This window comes from Somniosus microcephalus, chromosome 11 (genome assembly GCF_052327205.1).
Source record: "Somniosus microcephalus isolate GS21.2 chromosome 11, FLI_Smic_1.0, whole genome shotgun sequence".
NCBI lineage: Eukaryota > Metazoa > Chordata > Chondrichthyes > Squaliformes > Somniosidae > Somniosus > Somniosus microcephalus.
Window position 1 is genome coordinate 182460970 of NC_140997.1, and position 14811 is coordinate 182475780.

The 14811-nt window shown below is 41.2% G+C and overlaps 1 protein-coding gene across 2 annotated transcripts in view; it reads left to right on the top strand.

The window, feature by feature from the left end:
* lrig1 (leucine-rich repeats and immunoglobulin-like domains 1) overlaps positions 1 to 14811 on the top strand; it is a 154034-nt gene that overhangs the window by 56843 nt on the left and 82380 nt on the right. For both annotated transcript variants that reach the window (XM_086001480.1, XM_086001479.1), the window contains exons 2-3: positions 4193 to 4264; positions 8230 to 8304. In XM_086001480.1, coding sequence (XP_085857606.1) covers positions 4193 to 4264; positions 8230 to 8304 — 147 coding nt within the window. The remainder of the gene's footprint in view (positions 1 to 4192; positions 4265 to 8229; positions 8305 to 14811) is intronic.

Sequence of the window (14811 nt, forward strand, 5' to 3'; positions counted from 1 at the left end):
TTGTATAGTACTGAGCCATACAGATCAAGAAGCCTCTAGGTTGGCGGTGGTAGTGAGGATGAAATGATTTAATCTTAGCCTCTCCAGACAAGAAGTGGAAAACCAGCAATAGTCCCTGGTCCTTATGGCTAATGCTTGCCCCTGTCTGCAAGTTATGTTTTGCAGACAACTAGTGAGGCCAGGATTACACTCTGTTGTGATGCCCTCCACAGTAGAATAGCATACAAATGCTCACTAACTCAATTAACATCTGTAGAATGGCCACTTTAGTATGACACTGGAATATAAAATTAGGCCAGTTAGCTCCTCGAGTCTATTACTATTCTGTTCGATCATGGCTGACCTGTACAATTCCGTTTACCTGCTTTTTCTCCATATCGCTTGATTTCCTTAACGAAACAAAAATCTCTCTTCAGTCTTTTTTGACCCAAAATCCACAACCTTTTGGCGTAGAGTTCCAGATTTTCACTGCTTTTGTGTGGAAAGAGTGCTTTCTAATTTTAACTCCTAGATGGCCTAGCTCTAATTTTAAGATTGTGTCCCCTTGTTCTGGATTCCCCCACCAGAGGAAATGGTTTCTCTGCACCTACCAAATATGGATATAGGAATATGGCAGGCAGGAAAAGACTAGCTGGTCCATCAAGCCTGTCCCACACATGATGCCTGGCGCATCATTACTGGACACTCCCTCCTCTCCAGCAGCCATCTAATGATAGAATCAAAAAGCATAGAAGGAGGCCATTCGGCCCATCGTGCCTGCGCTGGCTCTTTGAAAGTGCTACGCAATTAGTCCCACTCCCGTGCTCTTTCCCTGTAGCCCTACGTATTTTTTTCCTTTTTCAAGTGTATTTATCCAATTCCCTTTTTGAAAGTTACTATTTAATCTACTTCCACCACCCTTTCAGGTAGTGTGTTTCAGATCATCACTACATTAAAAAAAAATAATCTCATCTCTCCTGTAATTCTTTCGCCAATGTCCTTAAATCTGTGCCCTCTGATTACTGACCCTCCTGCCAGTGGAAACCGTTTCTTCTTATTCATGCAATCAAAACCCAAAAACCCAAATCTCTCGAGAGGCAAAAAACGCTCTGTCATTTTAAACAGCTCTATTAAATCCCTCCTCAACCTTCTAAGCTCAAGGGAATACATGCCAAGTTTATGCCACCTGCCCTCCTAATTTAACCCATCATTCTGGTGAATCTGCACTGTACCACTCCCAAGGCCAATATATCTTTCCTGAGATGGGTGCCCAAAACTGAACATAGTAATCCAGGTGTGTGTGTCTCTCTCTCTCTCTCTCTCTCGTTCTTTCACTTTCATTGCCAAGTTCTCAGACACTGGGAGAGTTCTTTGGTCAGGCTTCTGTGTGTTTACCTTTTATTCTGTAGAGGTGTTTTATTGCAGGCAGGTTATTGCTGTTCTTTGATTCACCATTTTCCATATATTGCCAATAAAAATGTAGATTGCATGTGATGAAAGCTCTTGATGTGTGCATTTCTAAAGTAGATAAAGTTTTGGAATTGAAATACAACTTTATTACACTTCATATTAAAACTGAGGCTCCATTAGTCATAAATGAAATAACCTCGAAGGCAGAGTTGCATTATAAAGTATCTTATTTATTATTGCGGATTCAGCATGCATAATGTGTGTTTGTTGATGGGACTCATTTTTATTATGAATGTGTTTTTATATTGTGCGTATTATTTCCATTTAAAAGAAAAATGAGGCATTTACAGAAATAATTGTGCTGCTTGGATTTTGCATTCTTTGAGGATTTAAAAATAAGCATTGCATAAATGACATGACTGACATTTAATAAAAACCTTCCCAGCTCTTGTCAGGGTTACTGCTTGCACCAAGCTGCAGTTTTTATGCATATTATTCATACTGTTCATTTGTAGTGTTCAGGAAGAAGCCAAATCTTTTGGTTTGAAAGAATGAGAGTTCTTTTGACTCTAACTCCTTTCTTTCAACTACACCCCCTCCCCATAAAAGTGAGCCTAGAGAATGCTGTACAGTATATTGCTAATTGGTAGCCTTCCACAATGTACCTTCAATAGCTCGTCTGAATTATTTGGACCCCTATCGCTGAAAATCAGAGGGATTAGTGTAACTGTTTTTTGCATCGCATATCTATGGCAGCAGTATTGGTGGTTTGCTATTGTAGTTGGCTTAATGTCAAGGCTATCGAGCAGAAGTTAATCTTTTCATTCAGTCCCTTTGATGTGGTTGGAAAGCTCCTCCTGCCTTATCTTTTCTTTCTCCTTGTTCAGATAGAGTAAGAACTTTATCACTGCACCTGTACCTGCACTGTGAGACACTGCTGTCCTTGAAAGAAACTCTGCTGGTAGAGGGAACAGTTAATCCTTTAATCTGATAGTGGAGTGAAGCAGGCAATACAAGATTGAAATCTAGTAACTGATTCTGAATTTTATAGTCCAGGCCTCAATAACAATTGCATTCATTTCAGATTAGGAGTAGTGCTCAAAATGCAGATTTCCAGGGTTTATACCTGTGTATTCACCTTAGTTTTTTTCAGGGTAATGAGACTTGCTTAGTTCATGCATTGCGTTTTTTGTTTCCTGTAGATTTTGCAACACATGTTTAAGATATCCTGTTTTAAATCCCAGACCAGTTTGCACAGTTTATAGGTAGGAAGTGTTGCCCTGAATTGTGGTTGAAGCTAATCCTTCACAATTCATGTGTTAATCAGCTGGAGACAAATGTGAAATTGAAGCTTTGAAATGATGGCTTTAAACCCATTCACATTGGGCATCTATTCAGTTTTGGACATTGTACAGATTGAAATGGTGTGCTTGTTGTGTGAAACAGGGGAAATGGATAGACCAAGAAACAGGCCAGTCAGCCTAACATTGGTGGGGAAGTTATTGGAAACCATTATCAGGGGCGAAATAAACTCTTCATTTGGAAAGGTATAGGTTAATTAAGGAGAGCCAGCATGGATTTGTTAAAGGCAAATTGTGTCTGATTAACTTGACTGAATTCTGAGGTAACCGAGAAGGTTGATCAAGGTAGTGCAGTAGAAGTTGTATATATGGTCTTTCAGAAGGCATTTGACAAAGTGCCACACAGGAGGCTTGTTAAGAAGTTGGAAGCCTATGGAATTACAGGGAAAGTGGCAGTATGAATAAGGAATTGGCTCAGTGACACGAAGCAGAGGGTGATGGTGGAGGATGGATGTTTTTTAGACTGAGGTGGTTTGCAGTGGTGTTCCCCAAGGGTCAGTTTTGGGTCCATTACTCTTAATTTTTATAAATGACCTAGACTCTGATGTAGGGAGAGCATTATAAAGTTTTCAGATGATATGAAACAATGTAGTAGATAGTGATGAGGCTAGAGTTCAGGATGACATACAGGATGGTGAAATGGCAGAAGCATGGCAGAAAAGTGTGAAGTGATGCACTGTGGGAGGCCTAATATGGAAAGACAGCATACTATAAATGGCACGATTTTGAAAGTGTAGATGAGCGGAGAGACCTTGGTGTCCATATAGACACATCGTTAAAGATGGCAGGGCAAGTTGATAAGGTGGTTAAAAAAGCATGCGGGTTACTTGGGTTTATAAATAGAGGCATAGAATATAAAAGTAAAGCGATTATGCTAGAACTTTATAAATTACTGGTTAGGCCTCAGCTAGAGTATTCTGGACAATTCTAGGCACCACACTTCAGGAAAGAGGTAAAGGCCTTAGTGGACAGAGGAGGTTTACCGGAATGCTGCCAGAGATGAAGAACTTCTGTTAAGAGGATGGAAAAGTTAGGAATGTTCTCCTTTGAGCAGAGAAAGTTTAAGAGTTGACTTTATAGAGATTTTCAAGATGAGAGCTTTTTCTACATTTAAGGGTGCTATATAAATGCAAGTTGTTTTGAGCTTACGGTTGTCTGTAATACTGAAAATGTAGATGTAACTTTTATGCACTGATCACTTGTACTTGTAAGTTTCTGGTGAAAGCAACAGTAATCAAAATCTACACCAAGAATGATTTGCTTTAAAGAAAATTGCTAGACTTGTCACAGCTGACTGACATTCTTTCTAGACAACCAGCACAGTAGAATTTCCAGTCAGCTTGTAAAACCTGAGATTAGTTTACAATGTAATTGAAATAAAATTGACAATATTAGCAGAGTTCTACTGAACAAAATCTGATTTCCACGTGCTTCTCTTACAGAAACCTGAGCTACAACAGACTGGCATCAATCGATCCCTCTGTTTTCACAGAATTACCCAACCTTCGTGAAGTGTAAGTATTGAACTTAATACCTTAATTATATTTTTTAAAGCTGAACTCTTAGATTTGTCTATTGTGAAGGTAACTATTAGATCTTCTGGAAATTTCCATGGGGCCATACCTCGCAAGTTTATCTTCAGTACTATCTTCCATAGCTTTGCTTACCTTTCATTCTGTCTGCTGCTGTTTTAAATATGGTAACTTGATTTTAAATGACAAAGTTCTATATAAGGTCTAATAAAATAATTTCATCACGGAGTGAGTTGGCTATGATAGATTGGGGAGCTTCATTAAAAGGCATGACGGTGGATAGGCAATGGCTAACATTTAAGGAACGAATGCATGAATTGCAACTGTTATACATTCCTTTCTGGCGCCAAAAAAAAGGAAAAGCGGCCCAACCATGGCTAACAAAGAAATTAAGGATAGTATTAAACCCAAGAGGAGTTATACAAAGTTGCCAGAAAAAGTAGCAGGCCTGAGGATTGGGAGCAGTTTAGAGTTCAGCAAAAAAGGACCAAGAGATTGATTAAGAGGGGAAAAATTAGAGTATGAGAGTAAACTTGCAAGGAACATAAGTGGATTGTAAAAGCTTCTACAAGTATGTAAAAGGAAAAAGATTAGTGAAGACAAATGTAGGTCCCTTACAGTCAGAAATGGGAGAATGTATAATGGGGAACAAGGAAATGGAAGAGCAATTAAACAAATACTTTGGTTCTGTCTTCACGGAAGAGGACACAAATAACTTCCCAGAAATGTTAGGGAACCAAAGGTCTAGTGGGAAGGAGGAATTAAAGGAATTTAGTATTAGTAAAAAAATAGTGCTGGAGAAATTAATGAGACTGAAAGCTGATAAATCCCCAGGGCCTGATAATCTGCATCCCAGAGTACTAAAAGAGGTAGCCATGGAAATAGTGGATGCATTGGTTGTCATCTTCCAAAATTCTATAGATTATGGAACAGTTCCTGCAGATTGGAGAGTGGCAAATGTAACCCCACTATTTAAAAAAGGAGGGAGAGAACACACCGGGAACTACAGACCTAAACATCAGTAATAGGGAAAATGCTAGAGTCTATTATAAAGGATGTGATAACAGGACACTTAGAAAAAAAATAAGGGGATTAGACAAAGTCAACATGGATTTATGAAAGGGAAATAGTGTTTGACAAACCTACCGGAGTTTTTTGAGGATGTAACTGGTAGAATAGACGAGGGAGAACCAGTGGATTTTCAGAAGGTCTTTGATAAAGTCCCACATAAGAGGTTAGTGTGCAAAATTAAAGTAATATACTGGCATGAATTGAAAATTGGTTAACAGACAGGAAACGGAGTAGGAATAAATGGGTCTTTTTCGGGGTGGTAGGCGGTGACTAGTGGGGTACTGCAGGGATCAGTGCTTGGGCCCCAGCTATTCACAATATATATCAATGATTTGGATGAGGGAACCAAATGTAATATTTCCAAGTTTGCAGACGACACAAAACTAGGTGGGATTGTGAGTTGTGAGGAGGATGCAAAGAGGCTTCGAGGCGATTTAGACAAGTTGAGTGAGTGGGCAAATACATGGCAGATGCAGTATAATGTGGATAAATGTGAAGTTATCCACTTCGGTACGAAAAACAAAGGTAGAGTATTATTTAAACGGTGATAGATTGGTAAATTTTGATGTACAAAGGGACCTGGGTGTACTTGTACACCAGTCACTGAAAGCAAACATGCAGGTGCAGCAAGCAGTTGGGAAGGCAAATGGTATGTTGGCATTCATTGCAAGAGGATTTCAGTACAGGAACAAGGGTGTCTTACTACAGTTGTACAGAGCCTTGGTGAGACCACACCTGGAGTACTATGTGCAGTTTAGGTCTCCTTACCCAAGAAAGGATATACTTGCCATAGAGGGAGTGCAGTGAAGGTTCACCAGACTGATTCTTGGGATGGCAGGACTATCGTATCAGGAGAGATTGGGTCAACTAGGCCTGTATTCACTAGAGTTTAGAAGAATGAGAGGGGATCTCATTGAAACGTATACAATTCTGACCTGGGCTAGACAGACTGGATGCAGAGAGAATGTTTCCCCTGGCTGGGGGTTTCTAGAACGAGGGGTCACAGTCTCAGGATACGGGGTAGGACATTTAGGACTGAGATGAGGTGAAATTTCTTCACTCAGAGGGTGGTGAACCTGTGGAATTCTCTACCACAGAAGGCTGTGGAGGCCAAGTCACTGAATATATTTAAGGAAATAGATAGATTTCTAGACACAAAAGGCATCAAAGGGTATGGGAAGAGAGCGGGAATATGGTATTGAGATAGAGGATCAGCCATGATATTGAATGGTGGAGCAGGCTCGAAGGGCTGAATGGCCTACTCCTTTTTTTTTTCTATGTTTCATGATCTGTTTAATAAAAAATAAAAAAATAAAATCCTGTTTAGAGATTGATTTCTAGTTAACAGAAGAAAGAATTGATAAGTTGAACAAGGGAAATAGAAACATGTCTGGGATTGGGAGCCTGGTTTGAAAATCAGCCAAAGTTTAAAAAAAAAAAAAAAAAAAAATCAACCTTCATGGACCTCCATTCTCCATGCCTTGATAATAGTCTCTCTATCCATGATTTAGTTTATTTTGTGGGAAGGAGGAAAGAGAATAATAGAAAGAAGGAATGTTTGGGATTATTGGCTTCTTCCCAATAATCTCAATATTCAGCCAGTGTTATGGGGTGGTATGCTTACTGTAGGATTAGACTGGCAGAATTATAATTTTGTTGATTTTGATGAATAATTACAAATCATCTGACAAATTGCTAAAAAATTGTCACACTGATTTTATCCCAGTGTATTAGTGTTTTTTGTCACATATGGATTACTTGGCACTCTTCCTTGTGGGTATTGCTTAGACCTGCTGTGCTTGGGGAGTAGGGCCACTCATCACACACCAAGTTTTTTGTATATTTGATAAGTGTGAAATCTTGGCATCCTTTTAAATCCTGCAGTGAGTTTCCTCCTTTTTCCAATCTGTTTAGGTACACCTCCAAAACATTCTCCACCTTACCTCATCTTCTTTGGCAGCAGAATCCTAATCCAGATCTTACCACCTCAAGATTCAATTTTTCCTTTGCCATTCAAACCAGCCTCCACGCTTGATGAAATCAACTGTACTTAGACTGCTGACCTCTTGCTTTCTCCTTTTTCTCCTCTCACTTCTACAGCCCTTCTATGTGACCTTGACATTCAGCCCTTTACTCCTGCTTTCTTCCACCTGCCTGGAAAGTTAAGATTTCGACTGAAAATGCTTGTTGTGGTTGATATGTTTTTCTGTTTCATATCAAATATACCTGAAGCATGTTTTCAGATTGAATCAAAGAAAAAAGAATGAATTCAACACCAACCTATCATTTCGATTATCAATATATTTATAGTTTTGAAGTGGCTTGCCCATTACTGTTTGAGGAACACTTGTTATTTGCATACCTTGTTTTGAAAAACTACTTTTGCTGAGAAATGAAATGCCGCAAGATATTTTGGAATTTTGTGTTCCAGTTGGATTGTAAGGTGCAAGTTTAAAAAAAAAAAAAAAAAAAACTGGCTGTTATTGGGAAAACTACCTTTTTTAAAGTTGATTTTTAAACCTAGAGGGTTTCAGTGCCTTGGCTTATCTACTAACATATCAATTCTGTTAAATTGCCTCCTCCTTTATGCTTTGGAGCTATGTAACTCCAGTAAGTTTTTTTTTATCTTTACAAGTTTCTCATTTCTGAAATTATTACTGCTAAAGGGGTACTGAATGAAATTCTGAGTAATGTGTTTTGAACCCTCATTTGAAAGTAAAAGAGGAGGAAATACTGGAAATTTGGAGCAGAAATGTTGTGGTACAGCAATGAAGTAGGGTTGTATAGTACATGGTCTATATTCAGGTAATACTTGTATAGCGAAAGGTATAAAGGAGGCGATGTATCACAGGTTTTGTATTTATTCTCTCTTACAGACGGCTTGATCATAATGAGTTGACTGCAATCCCTGAGATAGGACCTGCTTCAGCCCGTCTTGTCTTTCTCTATTTGTGAGTTATTTCCAACCGTTCATCTGTGCTCAGCATGTTTTTGAAGTCCTGTTTCCAAGTTAATTTATAACCTCAAGTGAAATTGCGATAGTTATCATGTTTAAACTTGACTGAAGTTTTCAATTATTCATGGTTTAAATGGGCAACTTTAATGTTTTTATTTTTTAAAAGTCTATTTCAATTTCTATCAATCATAGCATATACAAAGTCTTTTCTCAGGAGCACAATTTTCTTGATAAGATTTTTTAATAAATATTTTATACTGATCCTTGTATTTGTACACGGCCTCATTTGATGCTTTTGTGGTCCTGTGTCAATCATAGAAATTTACAGCACAGAAGGAGGCCATTCGACCCATCTTGCCTGTACCGGCTGAAAAAGCTATCCAGCCTAATCCCACTATCCAGCTCTTGGTCCATAGCCTTGTAGGTTATGGCACCTCCAGTGCATATCCAAGTCATTTTTAAAATGTGCGTTTCTGCCTCTACCACCCTTTCAGGCAGTGAGTTCCAGACCCCCACCACCCTCTGGCTGAAAAAGGTTCTCCTCAACTCCTTTAATCCTTCTACCAATTACTTTAAATCTATGCCCTCTGGTTATTGACCTCTCTGCTAGGGGAATAGGTCCTTCCTATCCACTCTATCTAGGCCCCTCATAATTTTATACACTTCAATCAAGTCTTCCCCTCCACCTCCTCTGTTCTAAAGAATACAACCCCAGCATATCCAATCTTTCCTCATCGCTAAAATTCTCCAGTCCTGGCAACATCCTCGTAAATCTCCTTTGTACCCTCTCTAGTGGAATCGCATCTTTCCTATAATGTGACCAGTACTGTAGCTGTGGCCTAACTAGTGTTTTATACATTTCAAGCATAACCTCCCTGCTCTTATATTCTATGCCTCGGCTAATAAAGGAAAGTATCCCGTATGCCTTCTTAACCACTTTTATCTACTTGTCCTGCTACCTTCAAGGATCTGTGGACATGCCCTCCAAGGTTCCTCTACACATCTCGGTAGCCTACCATTTATTGTGTATTCCCTTGCCATGTTAGCCCTCCCCAAATGCATTACCTGACATTCTCCGGATTGAATTCCATATGAATGTATGAGTGCATGTTATATATTTTTTAAGTCATTGCGATGGGCCTTCCTATAGTAGAAGCTCATTAAGCTACCACCTAAGGGACTAATCAAAAGTGATCAACTTAGCGAGGTGGTTGAATCATTGGGTACAGTCCACTTACTTACTTGTGTGCCAGAAGTATTAGCTTGAGTGTGTCTGCAATATCTGAAAAACACACTTCTTATTCTCTACTGGTATGCCAGATCAGCTCACCAGGGTGGTGAATTATGATGTCATATTTTGTAATTTGTGGTTATTTTAATTAGTTTTGGAGCCAGTTGATGCTGTTTGAATTTGGTAACATTGTCACAAGTTTACATTATCATCTCTGTTTCTTCATAGCACTTGAGCATGGTAGTTACAAATCAATTTAAAAAAAAAAAAAAAAAAAAAAAATTTGAGAGTAAGCCTGTCGCAAAAGAAATGATGGACAAGTCTGTCAGTATTCTTTGCTGGTGTATACAGTGGATACCTTGGACAGATAGCTTTGAGCTATGTGAAACCGAGCTCTCTCAACCAGTTTGTGGTGTATGCAAGCATTGGCAAAGCTTACTTCATGTTTGCATAAAGCTGTGACCCCAGTTAAACTAAATCCTATGTAGGTGTGCGAGTCTCCTCTGCTCACCTGTATTTACTTTTGAAAAGTTTAATTAAATCAACAAGTCAGTAAAGGCAACTTGGCGTAACAAGCCTATTGATAAAAATATTGCTGATGTACTTTTCAAATCGGAGATTTATCTTGGCATGGTTTCTAGTTTCTGTAGGCAGAACTGCCAAGAGCACTGCCTGTTTTAACCTTTTGGTGACTGATCACAAAATGAAAAGTATTCATCTCTCTGCAGAGCTTTCAGCTACGTAGATTTACCCATTGGAACGTCGTCTCCAAACCTCTTTACCTGAGTACTTAATTTTTGTGCTCGAGGTGAGAGATGTTTGTGTAGAGGAGTGGAACTTGTAACCTTTCAATCACCCACTGTCAGCATCAAATACTCCCAGGTCAGGTGTAGAATAGCCAGAAGCAGAGTAAAGCAGAGTAAAGCTCCTTGTACTCTTTCCCACAATTTGCCTCAGCCTCACACTCAAGAACACAATTTATGGTAGTAATCACAGAAACCCCACAGTGCAGATAGAGGCCCTTTCGGCCCTTCGAGCCTGCACCGACACATATCCCACCCGATCCCCGTAACCCCTACACCAACACATATCTCACCCTATCCCTGTAACCCGCACATCTTTGGACTGTGGGAGGAAACCGGAGATCCCGGAGGAAACCCACGCAAACACGGGGAGAATGTGCAAACTCCACACAGACAGTCACCCGAGGCCGGATTCGAACCCGGGGCTCTGGCGCTGTGAGGCAACAGTGCTAACCACTATGCCACCGTGCTGGAACATTTTTTTTATCATGTCCCACATCAGCCATTCAGTGGCCTGAGTTGCCTTCCATACAGCCATACTCGTCAATCGCCATCAGTGGGGATGCTGGTGCACTTCATCAAACAGGAAACATAGGCCCTGATATTTATGGGAAGGGAGTGGGTACGCGTGTCAGTGGCCTGGAAACCCGGGAACGCGGAGGGCTTGCCGAATTTAATGGCAGGACCTCATTAGAATTTTTTTACTCCGTTTCCTGCTCAGCAGCCGGCCAGATTGAGAGGTTGGCCAGATTCCGGGTGGGACAGCCTGTCATACAAGGCAGCAGGCAGGGACTGCTGTGGATGTTCCCTGGTAATGGAGAAGCTCAGGTGTTGGTGGGCTCGGAGTGCGGCAGAGAGATCGCCGGGGGGGGCGGGGGGTGGAGGAAATCGCAGGGAAAGGATAGATTGCGGCAGGTGTGGTTGAGGGGCCTGGGGGAAGCACTCCTGCTCTTCCTGGCCCACAAGTAACGCTTGAAAAGCACTTAGCCTGCTGGATCTGGCAGCTCCTGCCTTTCCCAAGCCCTGGAAACCCTGACTCGCAGCCCTTAAATTCAAATGGCTGCCAAAATCTGAGCCACGGAGCCTCATTTAAATATTATAATTAGCGACCCTCCTCTCCAGAGCTGGTTACTTGACTGACCCCAAACCTGTTGCGGTTAAGCTGGAAGTCGGTACGTTCGCGGCAGGTTGGAGTCAGGTTTCACATTTTTACAAATTTAATCACCTCCACCCTGCCTGTTGTTGGGGTGGGGGTTAAAATTATCCCCATAATTTTTTTAAAAATGTAGTTTCATGGATTTAGGTTTTTACATCTTGATTTTTCAATATAATTTTTATTTGAAGTGCCCTGAGGAATTGCAATACAATTGCCATCCTTTTCTTTGCCATTTCATTTAGTCTAGGGGATCAAGGACTTATTCGGACATTTTAAAGCTTTACACAGCTATATTATTAACTCTTATTTCTCTCTGTACATGAATAATTTTGTAAATCCAACTTGTAGCCATAAAACTTCAAATACTGTTTGAATTGAGATAATTGTTGCTTTTCTGAACATCGTTTATGTAAGATGAATGCTTATCACAGCTGTTGAAGACAATTTCATCAACTTAACAAGTTTTACAATGTTTTGGCTTTCAGTTTGGCTTAATTGCTAGCACTCTAACTCTGTTATGGATTCAAACTCTAATCTGGGATTTCAGCACATAATCCAGCCTTACACTTCAGTGCATTATTGAGGAAGCAGCTGCATTGAATGAGGTGCAATCTTCTGTACTAGGCATTAAACTGAAGCCCCAGCTTACAGTTCAGGTGGATGTAAAAGATCTTGTGATCCTGTCGGACGATAAGGATTTCTCCCAGTGCCCTGGTCAACATTCCTCCCTCAACCAGCACCACCAAGAAACTGATTAACTGGCCATTCATCTCGTCTGCTGCTTGTGGGATCTTGCTGCATGCAAATTAACTGCCACAAAATAGTGGCTACACTTCAAAAGGGATTAATTGAATGCAAAAAGCATCAGGACATCCCGAGGACACTGTTACATAAATGCAAGTTCCTTCTTTCCTAAAAGCAGTTTACGATGATTGGCACTGTAAATGGAATAAGCTTTCGGGCATCGGTGTTGCAAATGTTTATCTCTGCTGGTTAACACCTTTTGCATCTGAGTGAAATGCTATAATTTACTGGCTGTGTTAACTCACTGGTTTAAAATGTGGCTCCTAGGCCTTGAACTTTGGCAATCTAAAATTAGAATTGAAATAGTCTTGGGAGGATAAAAATTAATTGGTGCATAAGTTTATCCAAATAAAATTTGGTATATTGAATGGATGTATCTGAGGAAAGATATCTTGCAGTATTTGCATGTTCCCAAACCACTGTTAGTAATAGAATACTTAACTGTGTAATTGCTTCCTAGCAGTAAGTGGTAAAATCCAGATGCAAATTTGTGACTTTAAAATTGCATTCATGAACTACTGTTTTTTTCCCCCTTTCTCTTCTACCTCATGCTGATGCATGGCAACACACACATCTTTCCCAAACAGCCATTTCTCATGAGCCAGGCTGGTAAGCTTTATTCCCTTTCTTGCCCAATGCCCACACAGCAATTTCCCCTGCTAAAAGGGATGAGTAGTGACCAGGAGTGGGAACACTCATTATTTACTCTTCCCTTTTTCTCTCTCCTTTCTAGCTTGAGAGTGCTGAGGCCACCTGTAGCAACCCCACTGCTTGCCTGACTAAAATTGACTCTAAAAACCAGTGTGAAACTGGCACCATCCTCTTCTGTGTGGCTTGCTATCCTACCATGTGGAAAATATTCTCACTTGTTATAAGGGACCTTACACACATTGAAGTTTTAATATCAGACTTTACTGCATAGTATTTGGGAAGGAGTCAAACTTGTATGACTTTAGATTGGGGAAAATACTCACGTAATAACTACTGTGTTACAGTTGGTAAAGGAATCTAAGATGAGCTTGCATCTTTTTAAAAAAAAAAGTCATTAATTATAGCCTAATTAGAATGATCAGTAAACTGATGCAGAAGATGCACCTACTTGATTCAACATATTTGATTACATTAGCACTCAAGTTGACTTATTTAAAGATTAAGGGCTCGATTTTTGCCAGGCCCGAGGAGGTGGGATTGGAGGCGTGAGTTAAAATCGCCAAAAATGGCAGGCGGGCCCGATCCTGCCTCCATCCCGCCTCCGAGCAATTTTCCCAAATGTGTGTTTTCTGACCCGCTTTCCATCCTGCCTCCACGAGGCGGGATAGGCCCTTAAGGCCCTTAACAACCACTTAAATGCCTCTATAATCCCATTTTGAGAGGCCTTTCTGATTTTAACACATTTCCCCCATCCTACACGCCTCCTCTGGAACACGGCAGGTAATGCTGGCGGCCTCACAAGTGGATTGCTTGCGAACAGCTGCAGCTCCACCATTACAAAGGAGTTTTCACCAATGATCGTTTGCAGGTGGCAGAACTTTGTTGTTTCAGGTCTGGGGGAACTTTTAGCAGGTATACTCAGTGTTGTGGAAGTTTGGAGCCTGACACCCATCTCCAGTGTGACCTCCTGGGAAACCCCTCTCCCCACCCTGACTAAACGCTTCCTCAACTGAGGCATATACCAGAAGCATGGTGACCATTTAATTCCTTTCCTCCTGGACATCAGATTCGGATGAAGACCAGCCGCGGCAGCAACAGAACCCTGAGCAACAGCAGGAGCATTAACGGGAGCGCCAAGCTGCTAGTCACCCACCTGAAGATGCACAGGCCAGAAGGCGCCAGAGCACGACCATCATGCTGCCTGGGATGCAAGGGACGCACTCATGTTGGTCACATTTGCTTAGCCTGTACAATCAAACACTTTTGCCTCGCACCTCCTTACCAGAGCATCGACAATGGACAAGAACCTGCGGATTCATATCACTGTGACCACCATAATGACAATTGCAAGTCGCCCTAAGCCCTCAATGTGGAAGTCCCATTTGCGAAATGACACCGGCCACAATTTCAACAGTTTAGCATCAGAATTTTTTATCACAACAAGCAACTGGTGGCATTTCAAAAATAAACACAACATAACACCCAAGTGACTACCCTTGTGACTACTTGTGCATTATCTTTCTCTTACACGTGCTCCTACATGGTGCTTCCCCTGTGGCTTCAGCAGATGTGGAGGCCCCTTGCTCACTTTCTTGCTGCTCCTGTCTCGACAACTTTGGCGGCCGTCGTCTGGGGTTGCGAACCTGAGCGGGCTCGGTAACAGTCTGCTGCTCCTGCGGCTGTGCAAGGGTTGAGACGCCGATCTCAGTTGGGTGAGGACTCTAGTGGGGCTCTGCCCGAGGGCTTTGCAGTGCCATGGTCGTGTGAGCGCTTGGAGAGGAGCCCCCACTTGCTTCTTGTTTGCCACCAACATCCCTCTCATGGGTCAACCCCACTTCAGAGCTAGCAAGTGGCTTG